We start from the raw sequence: 20,138 nt of genomic DNA on the forward strand, positions 1-20,138 counted from the left end.
GAATGCTTTGAATGTTATATTTATACCTTGTGTGGTGTAATGAAATAATGTGATATTCATACCTTCATATCTTGTATGATGTAATAATGTAATATTGTACATTCATACCTAGTATGGTGTAATGATGTGATATTGTACATTCATAATGGGTGTAGTGAAATGATGTGATATATGTATATTTATACCATGTATGATGTAATAATCTGATATTGTACATTCATACTGGTGTGGTGGAATGATTTGATATAGTACTTGACATGAACTTTATCAGATGAGTTGATAAAACCTCATATCAGTTATGTCTTATGATGAAACCTACAGTAATCTGGAAAGACATTCTCCCTATTCATCAGTATATCTGCTCTGTATTGTGTTCATATCGAAAATATTGATTATCAATATATCTATACTGTATTGTGTTAATAATGAAGATATTATATACATGTACACTATAATGGCATTCATTATGGTGAAGATATTGATTATCAATACATGTAGTCTATTCTTCTGTGCAAAATGATGAAGATATTAATTATCAATACATATACTGTACTTCTATGCAAAATGGTGAAGATATTAATTATCAATACATGTACACTGTACGTCTGTGCAAAATGGTGAAGATATTAATTATCAATACATGTACACTGTATTTCTGTGCAAAATGGTAAATATATTAATTATCAATATATGTACACTGTACTTCTGTGCAGAATGGTGAAAATATTTCACCATTATGATTAGATTTCAGGCTCATTTTCATGGCATAGCATTCTTTCCTGTACAGGTTACATTGACACCACAGAGGAGGCATTGACTGAAGCACTACAGACATGCCTAGCTGTCTACAATGCTGGCACTTCACAACGACTGGAGCTAGTCTTCTTCTCTGAAGCTGTCCAGCATGCTGCAAGACTTAGCAGAGTTCTGGTAATGTCTGCATTCTATTGATATGTGGTATTTACTCTTGTAGAATATGTGTCCACTGCAAACAGTATTTGCTTACCCTCCAGTTTGTTTGTAACTCCCTACCAATTTAAAACAAAAAATCAAGGATACATAAAAATGCAACAAACTTTCATCATTACATTTTATCATTTTTATCCTGATTGTTGCCATGTGGCCACTAATTTTCTTGTCATCTTGTTTGCATTTCAAACCAAATGAAAGTTGTTGATGTGAACAACCAGACAGACTGCTCACTGCCTTTTTCCAGTTTCTTGAACAGTAAATTTCCAGTAGAAAATCAGTCATCACCATGCACTATGCAATATCCAGATTCAATATTTCTATAACAAAATTGAACAAAAATAAAGATGTAATTCTTATATAGATGTGTTCAGACTGCAGACTACCGGTACATCATATATATTTTCTGGAGAGAAAAAAAACAGACTAGCCCACACAAGTATGGCATCCGAGTTACTAAAGAAACTCCCACTTGTTTTGAAATGCCAAGCAGAGTCTTATCAAGCCCCCTGGTGACAAGTTAGAAATTATAAATTGATGAATGAAACATCTAAGGTTTGTGCATTTGTATATCCATATTGCTTTTTATTTTTAAACTTGGGGGGATGTTATAACAAATGGGAGGACTAGTGACTGCTATAGATTATATGATCATGATGGCAGATCTGGGTATACACTGTTTGTACTTAGGTGTGCATGATGTGGGACCAATTTTGTTTATGTAGCTATCTAGCTGACAGTAAAAGTCAAACTGTTAAAGGAAAAGTACATTGAATGCAATTACATAGATATATATATATATATATATATATATATATATATATATATATATATATATATATATACACTTGCCTATACATCATGTTTTACCTTTATCTTTTATTTTGCTTATCTTTATCTTTTATTTTATGTACCTTTTAAGGCACTTAGACATCCTAGCCTTTTGTCTTTTCTCTGGTAGATGTACAGATTTGCTATTCTTTGAAAAATTATTCTTCTGAAGGTTTTTTAGCAATTTTTACTTGACATTGTTAGAACTAAACTTTAATCAGCACTATATATCCAGGTGTGTGCTTTGCTAACATAATGTCAACCCCACCCCCAACCATACACACACATATTGTAACTCTTTTTCACTTGGTTCATATTCACCAAACTTGGTATATAGGTAGTCTGTGTGGTAACCATCAGCAAGATGGGTATAATTTTTGGGCCTCTCCCTTTATATGTAAAAGATTTTGGGTTACAACCCATGGGTCATGTCTGGGTTGCAATGGGTTTGGTGTTCAGGATGATGGGAACTATCTAATGCAAACTGCTATAAGGATTTGCCATGATAGGTCACACAATTAATTCTTCTTTCAAAGTGCATATAAATGATTTTGTCTATTCATGTGATATTTTCTAGAGAACAAAGCATGAGATCTGGAAAAATACTGTTTATGTTTTTATCATTTTGAATAAGCCTTGTTTCAAAGTTCTTTTATGTGCATAGTTCCAATGAAAACCAACTCTTATTTTCATTTGTTTGATCAGAGGTGAATAAGATTAAAAGGTGTATGCAGACAGTAATGATTGAAATGATCCTTGATTCATGCAGATAGTGATGATTGAAATGATCCATGATTGAAATGATCCTTGATTCATGCAGATAGTGATGATTGAAATGATCCATGATTGAAATGATCCTTGGTTCATGCAGAATGTAATGATTAAAATGATCCTTGGTTCATGCAGAATGTAATAATTGATCCTTGGTTCATATAGACAGTAATGATTGAAATGATCCTTGGTTCATGCAGACAGTAATGATTGATCCTTGGTTCATATAGACAGTAATGATTGAAATGATCCTTGGTTCATGCAGACAGTAATGATTGAGATGATCCTTGGTTTATATAGACAGTAATGATTGAAATGATCCTTGGTTCATGCAGACAGTAATGATTGATCCTTGGTTCATATAGACAGTAATGATTGAAATGATCCATGATTAAAATGATCCTTGGTTTCATGCAGACAGTATTGATTGATCCTTGGTTCATGTAGACAGTAATGATTAAGATGATCCTTGGTTCATAATGATTGAAAAATGATCCTTAGTTCATTCATCTGTTGGTTACTTATGAGTGCTAAAGTTGTACCATGGTAAGAAAATTAATTATGAGTTGTAGTCACTAGGTTCTATTTTAGATTTATGTATTGCATGTCTGTCAATTTACCATGATACATTTCCAAAATTACAGCAGGACAAATTTTAGAATAAGAAATATATTTTAACGTAAGAACTCACTCTTGCAGAGTGAGATTCTACTATGGGGTATGCTTTTTTGTATCACTAACACAAACAAAAATGTATTGATCATTTACTTATTTAAAGTTAGTCACTTAAGTCTTTATAGACAAGTTAATCATGAGTCAGCATAAATAAGTTTGTCTGTGTAGATAACTTAGCAGGTAATATGTTTGACCAGCATGGGCAGATTCTTACCTTTTCTTTGTTGCAGGCTATTCCAGGTGGGCATGCATTATTGCTGGGTACTTCCTATTCCACAGGACGGGCAACATTAATCAGGCTGGCTTCCTACATTGCCCACTGTAAGGTAATTAAACACTTCCATGACAAGATAGCATCATCATTGCAGTTTAGTATTGCTGTCTATTTTTTTCAAACATAAAATTACCCATAGATTTAGTAGACTAGAACAATAGAGTTACTCATTATTATGAAAAACAAGTTTTCATTTTGCAAATTTTCTTTAAATTGTGTCCAACCATATCAAAGATATTTCAAACACTACCTTGTATGTATGTGAAGATTCTATTTTTATAAGTACTGAATGTTCTTTATAGTTAAAATGTTCATTTTTGACCCAACATTTGTCAAAGTATTTGACATCTCTCATAATCAGAATTTCATTTCTTTTCAGTAAACAAAGTTTCTTTTATAATGTCATGACAATTATAACCCTTGTGAAATCCTCTTATTCAAATGTTCTTACCCATGACATATGTATTGGGACATGTCAGTGTATAGACAGTGAAATATGTACCATGATTGACCCAAATATCCAGACACTTTTCTCTATGTCTAGTTAATTCATGTACTGATAAAAAGTATTAGTTTTCCCATACATTGTCTGGAAAAGTAATATCTTTATTGTCATGATTGTGTATCAGTGAGCCCAGCAAGTACAATGACTAAGTTCTTGTAGGCAAACCAGATTGCAGTATATCATTGCATGCCAATAAGTCAATAAATAACATTTGCATGATAATGTTTTATTGTTCTATTATAAATAATGTCTATTCATATTATCTTAGCTCTGAAAATCTCAAATATAATCCATATTTTCCTTCATAATTGCTTGAGGTGGTCTCAGCACTAAACTTCATATGTGGAAGTCATTGCCCTAATATTTAATAGAGCCAAATCACTCAGACTGGTTCAAGAACTTAATTGTAGGATACAATGATTTGTAAAAATTGTTTGAAGACAAAGCTGACTAAATCCAAAAGGAGGTAACCAAGAGTAACTATGCCATTAAATCAGATTAAGACTATTAGGACTTGTAAAACTGATGTGTTGGAGATTTTGACTGCTTTATCAGAAATAAATGTTAAACCCAGTTTAGTTTACTGGAAATGGGAAAACAAAGATAATAGCCTACTTGCATATTTACACACTTTATATCACACTAGTTTTTCCACTTTAGTGACAATATGAATTGATGTGAATGACTGCTTTGTCTCCATTTGTACATCCTTCAGTGGTAAACATAAAGGAAACCTCCAAATACACGTCACCTCTATGTAATACTGATGACTTGTTATTTTACAATTGATTGATGAATTAATTCCACCTACTTTCTTGAGTCTAAATGTTAATTTTGCTTTATCATTTCCTTTAATGAGTTTTTGGCTTGCTTTGCTAAGGAAATGATTGATCATGAGTTGTAGAGTGTGTCTGTCAGATGTTTTTATTACTGGCTATGACCAACAGTTAATCCAATTGATAATTAGAATAATCAAAGCAGTCTCATGGCCTTATGGCTGGCTACTCAATCACTAAGTTTTGAGTACAGGCAGCACATTCCTTAGCTTATTTGCCTTTGTCAGTTTGTAATTTTTTTAGATTTGAAATAACTTGTTGGATATCCAGACATTTATTATTTAAAATGATTACAATTGTTCAAAATATGGCGTCAGGAAGATGAGGGTCTGACTATTTGGGATAATTATGGTAACTACCATGTGTATCAAATATATCTTAGTATTTCATTGATATGCTTTTGTTAGAGACCGCCTGGGTACTGCTGCAAAAGTAACTGCAGGGGTGTAAGTATCTAAACGCTTCAGTTGGAACATGGTGAACAAGGGTCAGGGTGAAGGGCATCTTTTTAAACATTTTATTTGCAGCATTTTATTTTATTTCTTTTTAATTTTTTCTGACATTGTTTCTTGAAAGAATTCACAGATACTGTGACCAACATATAACATGTCTGGCATAAATGGCATCTTTTTTTATTGTAAGAGCTAAGATTTTGTGTTAATCTTTAAAAATTATATGACATGTCATGAAACTTTTTGCTGGTTAGATGTTTTCTACAGTGTCAAGTTTGAGTCAGATTGTGAAATTTCCAAAAATATTACAGTTCATATGCGAAATATAAGAAACATTTTAAAGGTATTTTTGTAAACCAAAACCAGGGTTATGCATCAACTCTGTAGGTTCCCTTTTATTCAAAACATTCCCAAACATATGCCAGTTTTTCTGTAGCTTGTTTTAAGATGATACTGCACTCTGATTTCTAGGATGGTGCCAGTTTCCTGTAAGGGTATTTTAAGCCTGGTAAAAAGTTAATTCTTAAAGCATCCTCTCTACTACAGGTATATTTTCACTGTAAATGGAAAACATGTTGAATAAAACTATATGCAATATATGATATCTGCAGAGATTTAAAACAGACAGCTTCCAAGGAGGGCAGGGTGCACCCAGAGACAGCAGCACACACACACACACACATATAATTATAGAAACTCCATGATTGCTAATTGTACTAAAACTACCAAGTGTCACAATAAAGATGATATTACCATGTTGCCATGAGACACCAAATGTCACAATAAAGATGATATTTCCATGTTGTCATGAGACACCAGACACCAAATGTCACAATAAAGATGATATTTCCATGTTGTCATGAGATACCAAATGTCACAATAAAGATGATATTTCCATGTTGTTATGAGACACCAAATGTCACAATAAAGATGATATTTCCATGTTGTCATGAGACACCAAATGTCACAATAAAGATGAAATTTCCATGTTGTCATGAAACACCAAATGTCACAATAAAGATGATATTTCCATGTTGTCATGAGACACCAAATGTCACAATAAATATGATATTTCCATGTTGCCATGAGACTTGATCATGAAGCAAGATAAATTAAGTTTCATTGAGACATTGATTTAGATTGTAATGACAATGACTGTAGGTTGTTGTGGGATCTCATATGTGGTTCAATATTTAACATTTGGTGAAAGAAATATTTGATGTCATTGATGACCCTTGAGTCATGAGTGAAGTTTCAGAATTAATTTTAAGAATCTGTTGAGGTGTGTATTTAAACAATTCATATTAATAAAGTTAATTACTGTTTGCTTTTTTATTTACTATGTGAGTTAAGTACTAACAATAGATTTGGTGATGGACTATCACTAACTGGGTTTGACTTTGCATATAAGTCATGATGGAAGCATTTCGTATCTTTTTTTGTTTTATGCCTCAACTCCTTGCTCTTGATTTGGTCATGTCCATTACGATTGGTCATATCCATTATGATTTGGTCATTTCCATCCATGTATTTTGTACATATGTATGTATATATATCCTTCCATACATCCTCTTTCCTTCATCTTTGCACATGTACATATATCCATCTGTAAAATCGTCTGTCCTTCCATCTATACTTAAATCCAGCCATACATCCTCTGTCCTTCCATCTATACTTAAATCCAGCTATACATCGTCTGTCCTTCCATCTTTACTTAAATCCAGCCATATATCATCTGTCCTTCCATCTATACTTAAATCCAGCCATACATTGTCTGTCCTTCCATCTATACTTAAATCCAGCCATACATCCTCTGTCCTTCTATCTATCTATCTATTTGAAGAAATTTGTTAGGATGATTGCACAGAAATCAATCAACATAGACCATTTTTTCCTAGCATGTTTGCCTACAAAAATAGATGACCTGATTGGATTGTCAGCTTATTGCAGCAATTTTTCACACTTTTGTGACATATTTTAGAACTTTTTGGACTTGTTAGCACAATAAGTAAAACGCACATGATGCAGACAAATGAAATTTTATACACATTCATATGCATAGGTAGATGACATGATATGATTTTCATACCATTATAGTAATTTGTCAAATGTTGCTACATTTTGGAACTCTTTGGTCTGCATTTGGGGGAATATGTGTTTTAGACTTTGTGGTCTGCAGCAGGAGCATATGTGTTTTGCAAACAAATCTTTTTTATTTTTTCTCATTAATGTTTTTTGAGCAGCTTTTCAGAATTTGACATTTACTCGACTCAGGAAATTCTTTCCTTTACATGAGCTGGGGTCTGCAAAGTGCTTTGATGTTATATGACATCATGTGCAGTATTGAAACAAGTCAATTAACTGAAGGAAATTGTGCATGCAACATTGTATGTCATCTATTTTGTACAAGACAAGCAATCAGGATTGTTTGCAAAAGTATTGGCTTCAGTTATTCATTTACCAACTTAAATTAATGTGTAATAAACAAGAAATTCTTAAAACACTCTTCATTAAATCATGATGTTTCTAAATTCAGTACAAGTATTATTATAAAAATAATGTAAAGAAAGCTGTAACACAGTTATATTTCATTTTATAATTTAACAGGTGTGATACTGCCCTTAGGATTTGCTGTAAACAGTAAATTACAACCACTAAACTTTGTTTGGAAGTAACCATTGTTTTGATGGGTAAAGAGGGAATTTCCACAGTTGAGTTATTATCTAAAGAGAAAGGGAAAAGAATAAATGAAATGAGCAATATATTAACTAAAATATATGTTAATAACTATGACTTTTTACTAATACATAGCAAAATCAGGGAGAAGCTTGTTTGATTATAGCAGTAAACCCATTCACCCCTACAATTTTAATGATTCTTTTTAAAGGCCAAGGAAAGTACATGTAATTTGAACTAGTCATATTCACTTTAAAGATGGAAGACAATTTAAAAAAACTTGTCTGCAACTTAACTTAGCATCACAATGACACTTGTCCCAGACAATATCAGAATATTCTGAAGACAATATCTGCCTTCTTCACTACATTTTCGAGTAATGAAAGACTGGGGAAGATTTTAATGACTTCAAAACATACATGAAAAACAGTAATATTGTTGTGTTTTTTTAAAAATAACTAATGTTGTTACCAATAGTTGCAAACAACTAGTAACTGTCAGGATTAACTTGGATGATTTGCAGTGACTTAATTAGAGAGGTAAATTAATTTATCAATTCAAGTAATAAAGACAGTGACATTGTTTTGTCCACAAATATGTATGCCTGTTGATTGAGCAACTTTGCTGGTGTATTGTTTGCCCTAGAATAAACAGCAATTGTATTCAATCCAAAAACAAAGAATTATTGATATTAGCTTTTAAGTCGATGGATCAATGCAAAGTAGCTTAACAATAATCAACTTACTTTAAGAGCTGGCATCTTTAAAAATGACAAGCTCATTGTCCAGTGACATCCTATTGACAGATTTAAAACTTTGAACTTGTTTTTATTTAAAGAAAGACAATCACATTTCTGCTAAATGCAATACATCTTGCCAGTTTAGAAATAAATCATTTATTCTGTTAACAAAAATTGTACTAATGAAATAGTCATTGAGGAAAATTGGTGAAAAGGTTGTTAAAAGTTCTTAGCCATGCATGACTGCATTTTACATCTTAATTCATGATATAATGAAGCATGCTATAGCAGAGTTTTGTTGTATATGGTTGTGTATTGTATCTTACTGATTGCAATTATCCAGCCTATCGGGATAAATGATATGGTATAGGACAAACGGTAACTCCAGAAGAGGTTTAATTGATCCAGATGAGTCATATGGAAATGCATTTTTCATTGTGTATGAACAACATACCAAAAAGTGGATACTAAATGTAATAAGTCTAATAAAGTGTGTAATGAACATGGGGAATACTTTAAGGAGATGCAATGACATAGTGTTCACTAATAAAGAACTTTGTTGAACAGCACATTAATATTCAGAACCTTTTAAATACACATCATGATGATTTCAGTGCACATCATGATGATTTAAATACATATCATGATGATTTAAATACACATCTTGATGATTTAAAATACATATCTTGATGATTTAAATGCACATCATGATGATTTAAATACACATCATGATGATTTAAATGCATATCATGATGATTTAAATACACATCATAATGATTTAAATACACATCTTGATGATTTAAAATACATATCTTGATGATTTAAATACACATCATAATGATTTAAATACACATCATGATGATTTAAATGCATATCATGATGATTTAAATGCATATCATGATGATTTAAATACACATCATAATGATTTAAATACATATCTTGATGATTTAAATACACATCATGCTGATTTAAATGCATATCATGATGATTTAAATACACATCTTCATGATTTAAATACACATCATGATTTAAATTCACATCATGATGATTTAAATACAGATCATGATGATTTAAATACATATCTTGATGACTTAAATACACATCTTGATGATTTATATACACATCTTCATGATTTAAATACACATCATGATGATTTAAATACACATCTTGATTTTGTAACTTACCTGTGATTTTGAGAAGGGTATGCTGCTTTCATCACAATAGCCTTTGGTTCTAACAAGGCCATTGCTGTGATTGCTTGTTTTTCATTTTGAGACGTGTGTTTTGTTAATCTTTTTTGTTTTGAAAGTTGTTATGACTTAAAAATAGTTTACTCTATATTTACCTAATATCCATAATGTTTGGAATTTTGGAGTTTTCAATATTAATTTAAGTTAGGAATATTGAGTTTTTTCAGATTTTTGCATGCCAATCTTGTTTTCATCATACAGTAGATAAATGCCACATGAAATATAAACTTTACAATCAGAGTCATTAGAATTTCTCATATCCTTCTGTTTTTTTAATTTCATTTTTTATTTATTATTCCAAGTACAAAATGTTCAATAATAAGAAACTGTTGATTGTTCATTAACACATTAATATCTAAATTTGTTTATGGTGCAAAAACATGATCAAAAAGTTAAATTACTCTGTACCTGTATTGTGTTTCTTTTTCTTTCTTTTAATTTCTGTACATTTCTATACATATTTCAGCTGTTTGAGCCCAAACCTCAAACAGACACCAGTAAAAACCTTAGGATTGTTCGAGAGCATATCAAAAGAGCATGCTACCACACAGGAATTCTGGGTAAACCCACTGTACTCCTGATACACGAAGACCTTGGTGCTGACTGTTTGCATGATGTTACTTCTCTCATGGCTGAAGGTGAATATAAGTGTTTTTCCTGCCCCATCACTTTCACAAGTTTTCTATCCTTGTGAAGGTGACTATTTCTCTATCTTTGTATAAGTAAATATTTTGTGTTCTTGCAAAGATGAATGTTTTTCTAGCCCAGTAAATACAAAAACATTTTTCTAGCCCTGTGAATGCAATGATATTTCAGTCTTTTTAAAGGTGAATGTTTACATTTTTTAACACTTTTTTTCATTGTTCTGTTTTTTAAAATAAAAATCTTTTTAGTGTGATTAAACAAAGCCCACTTGATGTAGACATATTCTGGATATGTAAATAAGCTTGGCACAAGTTATACAAACCACTTAGATAGTCAGATCAAATTAGGTTGGAATGCTTGTGTGCATGGTTAGCTGAATTGATTCTATTCGCATGTATTTAAGTGAATATTTCAGATTTGTATAAACCCGCGAATATTTGGACATTTGGCTCTAAGACTTATAGTAGGGCATAATCTAGTTTCTTCTTTCTATGAAAATTAATATTTTTCAAACCTTTAAAATGTTTTCAATTTACATTGTCATAATTCAGTATATATTAAAGCTAGTCTTAGGAATGGAGAAAATCCCAAAATTTCATACCAGCTCATTGGTTAGATTTTCATTCTTATGCATGGACATATACCAGTTACATTTTAGTCCTGTATTTTATGTAAAATTCAAAAACATTTTGTTGCCAGCAACATCTTTATTTGCTGGATATTATGGGCAATAGCTTTTATCTGTTATATAGTCTAGACAACATTATTTATTTGTTATGTGTTCTGGACAACAATTTGTATACGTTATTTGTTCTGGAGAAGGTGGCTAAATAAAACCAGGTTGTATTTCTGTCCTTTTATAAAATTCATACAGTGATGTAAAATTATAGAGCAATGACCTGAAATCAAAGTGTTTGTTAACAGAACTTACATTAAGGGTGAATATTTATTGGATTTATTTTTAGTTCAATTATGTGACTGTTCTACAATCAGGGATTAGGCCCCTGTCCATATTAGAAGTATTTCAAACTTGCAGAATTCCCATTTTAACTAATTTTCTCATGAAAATGCTTGCTCATCAAGTCACCCTAGAAAAATTCGTGACAGTAGAAATTGCCATGTAATTTCAGATCCGAACAAATGAAAATATTATCAATGGGACACATGGAAGATCAAACAAATTATTTGATGTATGGTGTCACATCAAAGTAATATTCAGATACACAGGTTGTGTGAAGCAAACAAGACTGTGATCTGTAGTCCAGTAGGTAATGGTTACTTAATAACATTATCAGCTCTCTGAATATGATATGAACGAATAAATATTGATTTGATAAAGGATGAAAATTGTAAAGCTTGATTCTGATTTGACAGGTACAAGTCCTGGTTTGTACACAGAGGAAGAGATGCAGAGTATTGTCAGTCAGATGATGCCCGGAGGTGTTCAGACAAAACGTATCGACAAGATTGAGCAGGCATTTGATAGGTTCCTGAAGAGAATACGGCAGAATCTTCATGTAATAGTGTGTCTCAGCTTCAGAGGTACAGATTGATTGTTTCTCCTTTGGAAATAAATTGTAAAATTAAACCAGTTATAAGGATTCTATTAGGTACCATCTAAAGTGGCACCACTCATGTTTTTGAGTAAATTTGACAAATAATTATTTTAGTTCAACTTTTGTGCACTCAGTCCTTCCTGTAAAAAAAATGTGTTATTGACTGGTAGATCAGTTACAGTTTTCGAAAGTGTATTCATTGTCTACTTTAAGTAGAGAGCTGTTTCTTAGGCACATAAATATCTGTCAAGTTAGTATAATTCAGCTGCTGTGGTACCAGATTTGAATCATGTTTAAGAAGTAATTTCTGTATTGATTTACTGGCTCATTAATTTTTAAATGAGATCTTAAAGCTGTCAAACCATTGTCAAATTCAAACTTAAAAATCTGATTATTCAATGATTTGATGTATCAATTGGCAGGTTATCTGCCTGGACACACAAATTGCAAATTTAGAAGCTGCACCCATTTTATAGTAAAACCATGTCTGAAATTTCTATTAACTCATTAACTGTAGCATTTCTAAGACAGGATTACCCAGTTAGCAGAACACTTTGAACTGCCTGAATAAGTTAGTTGATGGAGACTGGCTTATTTTTACATCAGGTATTAACATTACATTTCACTTTGGCAACAAATAAGACATTACATACTCAGAAATTCTTCCATAACTGTACATAAGTTATGTTTATGGAAAGAAATGGCCACGTTAAATTGTTTGAATGTTTTTATTAGCATAGTAAATATTGGATCTAAAGTATGAGAGGAGAGAGAAAGATTGTTAAAGATGAAGTTGAATTAATTGAATGTTGTGGTTTTTATTGTTGATATTAATATGATTATTTCAGTATGTATACACATTTATAAAAGATGAAGTGGCTTTCATTTTTCCATAACTACAATTTAGATGTTTGATATAGCTTTGGAGTTCACAATGTCTGATTCATTGGTGAGATGAAATATGAGTCTATATTGACCAACTTACTTGAGCTATTGGAAATGCCATGCCAACTGGGACATATCCTGTCTGAAAAATGTCTTAAGCAATGTTAATTTCATTAGTGGCTTCTTCTAAAGGAAGTGTAGCTTCTAAATGGGCCATTTGTATACATGAGCAGGTAACCTGCCAACATTTGTATTAGCCAATCATATATCAGAAATATTAGTAAAGTATCATATATTTAAGTAAAGTCTGATTATTTTATATGTCTTGGATATATAAACAAAACAAATGGAAGCAGACTCAGCCCACCATTCATTAAAATTTACCATATTGTGAATTCCATTGGTCTGCTAATCAATGCTACAGCTGGCAAGATGTGAATCATATATGGCATTATTGCTAGATTTTGAAAATTTGTCTCAGTATTCATGTCTGATGGTCAATCACCCAGGGCAATTGGTGAGTTACATATATGTCTCTTTTTTTATATACTTGCCATAAGGTCACTGAGACTGAAGGAACAATGACATTAGCCTGACATCACAGACCAAACTTTGTCAATGACTTGCACTTGTTGTATGGAAGAAGCCTGTTGTTAATGACATTAGCCTGACATCACAGACCAAACTTTGTCAATATCTTGCACTTGTTATATGGAAGAATCCTGTTGTTATTGGGGTCAAAAGATAATGTGTTATTGTCATTGACAGAAAAAAGAAAAATTGTTTTTAAACAGAAATTTCTCTTCTCAAACGTGTAACTTCATCATGTTTGTGGACAACTTATTAGACAAGAAAGAAACCTATTAATGTTGGTATTGAAAGGTCGAAGGTCAAGCTCATAGTGGCTAAATGAAAAGAAAAAGATTTTAAATTATGACTTTAGTTCTGTACCACATTCCTTGACTAAAGTTTGTGAAGGGCTTGACACTTAATGTATATAAGATCCAATTGAATTTAAGGTCAAAGGTCACAGTTGTTCTGGCCCTAAGATAAATGGATTTTGCTATATAACTTTGTTCTAGAGTATGTTCCATGACCAAATTTTGTGCTAGGCTTGCACTTAGAGCAATGAAAGAAACCCAAAGGTTCTGAGGTATAATGGTGAGAGGTCACAATTATTAAACCTGGGTCAGGCACATAACATACCATTCATTTTACTCTTGGTAGTCAGGAACTTTAATTTTTCAGACATTATAACAATTAATAATGACAAAAATGGATAAATATTCATGCTGTGGGATATGTCAAATCAACTTTGAATCTTTCCAGTATGGCATATCCAAGCTGAGAAATATAAAAGTAGGTATACTTTATTTTTCAAGACAGCAGTATGCAGTGAGAGACAGTTATAGTGCACAGTTAATTGTACACAAGAGTTTGAAAATAAATGTTTTAGATCATTATTTTGAATTTGGGATTTAAAGTTAGACTTACATACTCTGTGTTTATTTTAGTCAGTTAATATTGGTTTCTCAGAATTGCATTCTGCTAGGATGATAATTTTTGCATTGTAAAAATGTTTATTTACAGTTCATCGCATGGTAATTTAATGATATTAGACTGGTAAAGCAAAGAAAAAAATGGCCAGACTCAGTTTGCTGTTATTTTGTCTAGAACTTAGTATGTCATTTGGAACATTTTAATTGCCAAAAACAATTTCAAAAAATGATCTTGAATTCATTTAATCTCACTTGTATCAAATTTTTGGGGTATTTAAATTCGTTTGAATAAATTAGGTATTTTGTTTGTTCCAGTTTTTAAAAAAATGGTTTACAGTAACAATGAAATCTATGCAAACTCATACTGCATGAAAATTTCTATCCCATGAAAATTAGTACCTAATCAAAACTGTTACCCCATCCAAATTAATACCCAATCAAAACTGCTACCCCATGAAAATTAGTACAGAATAAAAACTGCTACCCATGAAAATTAAAACCCAATCAACCCCATGAAAAGTAGTACCCAATCAAAACTGCAACCCCTTGAAAATTAATACCCAATCAAAACTGATCCATCATGAAAATTAGTACCCAATAAAAAATTAACCCCATGAAAATTAGTACCCAATTAAAACAGCCACCCCATGAAAATTAGTTCCCAATCAAAACTGATACCACATGAAAACTAGTACCCAATCAAAACTGCTACCCAATGAAAATTAGTACCCAATCAAAACTGCCACCCCATGAACACTAGTACCCAATCAAAACTAATACCCCATGAAAACTAGAACCCAGTCAAAACTGCTACCTCATGAAAATTAGTTCCCAATCAAAACTGATACACCATGAAAATTAGTACCCAGTTAAAATTGCTACCCCATGAAAATTTTTACCCAATCATAACTGCCACCCCATGAAAATTATTACTCAATCAATACTGTTACCCACTGAAAATTAGTACCCAATCAAAACTGATACCCATGAAAATTAGTACCCAATCATCAAAACTACTACCCCATGAAAACTAATACCCAATAAAAACGGCAACCCCATGAAAACTAGTACCCAATCAAAACTGATACCCCATGAAAGCTAGTACCCAATCAAAACTGATACCTCGTGAATGTTTTTACCCAATCAATATTGATACTTCATGAGAACTACTGAATTCACAGTGTCACTAAATTATTGAAGTTTATGAAAATATTTTTCATTCTTATTTCTTCAGGTTTTGGTGCATTTGCAAATAATAAAGAAAGAGTATGTTCAAAATATAAAAATAGTGCACATACAGCAGGATCATTTCTGTTCCTTATGTCCACCAGCAAATCTCTATTCAGAATATAATGCAAATTATTGGATGTAATTTCAATGAATATAATGCATATTAAGGGATGTAATTTCAATGAATATAATGCAAATTATGGATGTAATTTCAATGAATATAATGCAAATCAAGGGATGTAATTTCAGTGAATATAATGCAAATTAAGGGATGTAATTTCAAGCCTGTCATGACCCATTTTTAACATTCGTGTTTATTCTAAATGCCCAGTATCAAGATGCTGAAGGTCTATAGATCTACTAACACAGCTCTGTTGATGACTGGAATTGTATTTCTTTCAGAATGGTCTAAGGTCATTCATGGATGTTTAGTGGTATGATTTATTTCTTTTGTTAGAAATGGAGAGATTAATCAAAATATGCACAAATTGGGTCACATTTAGAATTGAAATTGTAAGAGTTTTTTTAAAAGAAGAGATGTGCTATAACTGAGCATGTCATTTACAACATTCTTATAACTGTAGATGTTTTTGCCCGGTGACCTCTTGTCCTTGGAGATGATCTGTGCATGAAAAACACATTCAGTTGCAGTGTGTTAGTTATAGTAATCATTTTTCTATCCATCCATTGGTCCATTTGTTCATACTTCTTGTAACTGCTATTGTTGTTCAGTCCTTTCACACATTTTGATGTCATTTGATAGGTGAAGTTATATAGATGTGCATTTTAATGGTTTTATCTCTTCAGGTCCAATTTTTGTGGAGTTTAAGTACCCATTCTCTATCAGTTTTAAATACCAGCTAGTGTAGGTCAGAAACCAATCGACATATTCTGATGAAATGTAGTGTGTATATTTTTTCATAGACCTAGACGGGTTTTTTTTAATGGGTTTTGCCCTGTCAGTTCCATTTTGAATTGAGACATGGGTCTTGAGAGTTTACGTCATAGCTTTACATGGGATATTGCTTGTGACCAGCAAAGCTTGGGACATTTCAGCATATTCTAATGCAAATTGGTATGAACAATGCCTCATAGACTTAAATGTCCCTTTTATTGATTATTTTGAATTGAGTTATAACCCATGTTATAATTTTTCAAATAAACAACAATGGGGGTAATGTGTCTCAGTTTGACAGTTCATAGTCAATTATCAATAAAACATGGCATCATTCCATCATCACAGAGATGTATTACTTCATTTCATTTTATCATCCAATCAGATCACATTTCCATATATGGGCAAGACCTCTGGTATTACAAGCATTTTACCAGGCACTTGTTTGGTAGACATCTTTGCAAAGTCATACGAAATCTTGTTGAATGAAACTAATGATTTCAAGCAAACATTGTAGGTCCTGCTCATCCAGCATTTTATGTGATGGCAGGTCTGTGTCTACACTGCTTATGGTTACATGTGTAATTCATTATATGCAAGAAAATACAGAACATAGATCAAATTGAAAAATACATCTTTGCATATTCACTAAGTAAAACATCTTGGCAGTGAGTTTTGCAACAGTAAACTAGCATTTTCTATAAATAAAAGAAAAAACACAAAATCTCAATTTGATAGTCTGCCCTAGTTTGCAAAGTTTCATGATATTTTCAGTCTGTGTTCTTTATAAGTAATATTTTTATTACTTAAGCGACAGGTAATTTGAATATAAACAATAAATTTGTTTAATTTTATGTACAGGTTGAGATAATTGAATATAAATCAGTGTCATGTATACTAGCTTATAAATTGTGTCAAACTGCAAACAACAAATATCCTGATCTATTGTTTGCATAATGTGCCTGCAGATCAGGGTTTGTTGTTTCTTTTGCTAATTATTCCTAACAATCTGCACAGACCCAGATCTTCATGCACATTATGTGATGGCAGATCTGGGTCTGTGCAGTTTGCAGTTGCAGTTGGACTCCTCTTGTAAGCAAGTATGGATGGTTCATAATTTGAATTGGCCTCACTTTTCATTGTTTTTGATTTTTGTTGTTTATTTACTTATTAATTTTGTTAAATAATTAGGAAATCTTCAAGAAGTTTCTTTTTTCTGTTGAATGTTTTGATTTTTTTGTTTTCAGTATACTTTTTATGAAAACTTAATATCACTGTCAGAGTAATCCGTATGATTACTTTTTATTACCATATATGCTTGGATATAAATCAGATCCAGCTGTAAACTATATAGATCCAGATCTGCCATCACATAATGTGCATTGGCAGAATGGGTATGTGTAGTTTGGTAATCAGTAGAACAAACAACGTAGACACCGATCTGCTTCCACATTATTTGATGGCAGATCTAGGTCTATGTTGTTTGCTATCAGACCCTACTCAGGATAATGTGACTGGGTGGGACATCATGCAACATGTCTGTGGTATAATGCCCCAGTGCTAGACATCATTATAAAGTGCCATACTGCAGACATCATAGCTATATTACTCAGATTGTTAAACCTACATTAAAAATCCAAATACACACACACACACAACAAAATGTATTACATTCTACATTGCTACAGATTCACTGCAACCAAAATGTATTACATTCTACATTGCTACATATTCATTACAACCAAAATGTATTACATTTTACATTGCTACAAATTCATTACAACCAAAATGTATTACATTCTACATTGCTACAGATTCATTACAACCAAAATGTATTACATTCTGCATTGCTACAGATTCATTACAACCAAAATTTATTTCATTCTACATTGCTACAGATTCATTACAACCAAAATTCATTACATTCTACATTGCTACAGATTCACTGCAACCAAAATGTATTACATTCTACATTGCTGCATATTCATTACAACCAAAATGTATTACATTCTACATTGCTACAGATTCATTACAACCAAAATGTATTACATTCTACATTGCTACAAATTCATTACAACCAAAATGTATTACATTCTACATTGCTACAGATTCATTACAACCAAAATGTATTACATTCTACATTGCTACAGATTCATTACAACCAAAATTTATTTCATTCTACATTGCTACAGATTCATTATAACCAAAATTCATTACATTCTACATTGCTACAGATTCATTGCAACCAAAATATATTACATTTTACATTGCTACAGATTCATTGCAACCAAAATATATTACATTTTACATTGCTACAAATTCATTACAACCAAAAATTATTACAATCTACATTGCTACAGATTCATTACAACCAAAATGTATTACATTCTACATTGCTACAGCTTCATTACAACCAAAATGTATTACATTCTACATTGCTACAGGTTCATTACAACCAAAATTTATTACATTCTACATTGCTACAGATTCATTACAACCAAAATTCATTACATTCTACGTTGCTACAGATTCAGTGCAACCAAAATTCATTACATTCTACACTGCTACAGATTCATTACAACCAAAATGTTTTACATTCTACATTGCTACAGATTCATTACAATCTAAATGTATTACATTCTACATTGCTGCAGATTCATTACAACCAAAATGTATTACATTCTACATTGTTACTGATTCATCACAGCAGGAACATTGAGAACCCTATCTTTAAGAGCAGTTTTGTCAGTGCTTTCTTCTCTTCTTGTAATCATTTTGAATTTTTTGAAAATACATAGAATTATAGGGTATAAAAATAAATTATCCATATTTCAGGAATATATTTTGAAAACTTAAATCCAGACTTTAAACCTACATTTGTCAAGTTAAAGTCAGACTTAAATCTCAGTCAGTGAGATTGTTGAAATCTGTAAGCCTAAACTTATGTGTCATTGGTAAAATCCATTAATGATGGTTCATTGTACTCACAGTGGTGGTGGCATGTAGAATATCTTTTTATGAACATTAATTTCAGTCTTTTGGCAACCTAATAACATCAGCCACCCACCCATCCTTCATATTTGCTGACACCTGTTCTTGTTCTTATTCTGATTTACATGTGTTTCTGAGGCTGATCCATATGTTTTTCCAAGCAACAACTTTAGCTCTGACTTTATGACACTTCACAACCTGATGTAATATCCCTTTTTTCCAGGCAACAGCTATAGCTCTGATTTTAGGACACTCCACAACCTGATGTGCCGCTATCCAGCTCTCATCAAGCATTCTTGTTGCATTGATCATTTCAAACCATGGCCATATGAGGCCTATGTCAACATGGCACGGGTATGGTTAGAGGATCAGAGGTCAAAGGTGAGATTTTATATAAACTTGCATAGCTTGTACCTATATGTGTATTTTGTAATGTGTATTTTAAAAAAGCAACAAAAC

At 31.9% G+C, this 20,138-nt stretch overlaps 1 protein-coding gene across 3 annotated transcripts in view; it reads left to right on the plus strand.

Moving 5' to 3' along the window:
* LOC149779382 (dynein heavy chain domain-containing protein 1-like) overlaps window positions 1–20,138 on the plus strand; it is a 457,419-nt gene that overhangs the window by 265,758 nt on the left and 171,523 nt on the right. For all 3 annotated transcript variants that reach the window (XM_089940014.1, XM_089940015.1, XM_089940016.1), the window contains exons 69-74: window positions 788–930; window positions 3,477–3,572; window positions 5,269–5,307; window positions 10,445–10,616; window positions 11,998–12,165; window positions 19,903–20,060. In XM_089940014.1, the coding sequence (XP_089796140.1) occupies window positions 788–930; window positions 3,477–3,572; window positions 5,269–5,307; window positions 10,445–10,616; window positions 11,998–12,165; window positions 19,903–20,060 (776 nt within the window). The remainder of the gene's footprint in view (window positions 1–787; window positions 931–3,476; window positions 3,573–5,268; window positions 5,308–10,444; window positions 10,617–11,997; window positions 12,166–19,902; window positions 20,061–20,138) is intronic.

The sequence above is a fragment of the Sinohyriopsis cumingii genome, chromosome 17 (genome assembly GCF_028554795.1).
Source record: "Sinohyriopsis cumingii isolate HCF-2022 chromosome 17, ASM2855479v2, whole genome shotgun sequence".
NCBI lineage: Eukaryota > Metazoa > Mollusca > Bivalvia > Unionida > Unionidae > Sinohyriopsis > Sinohyriopsis cumingii.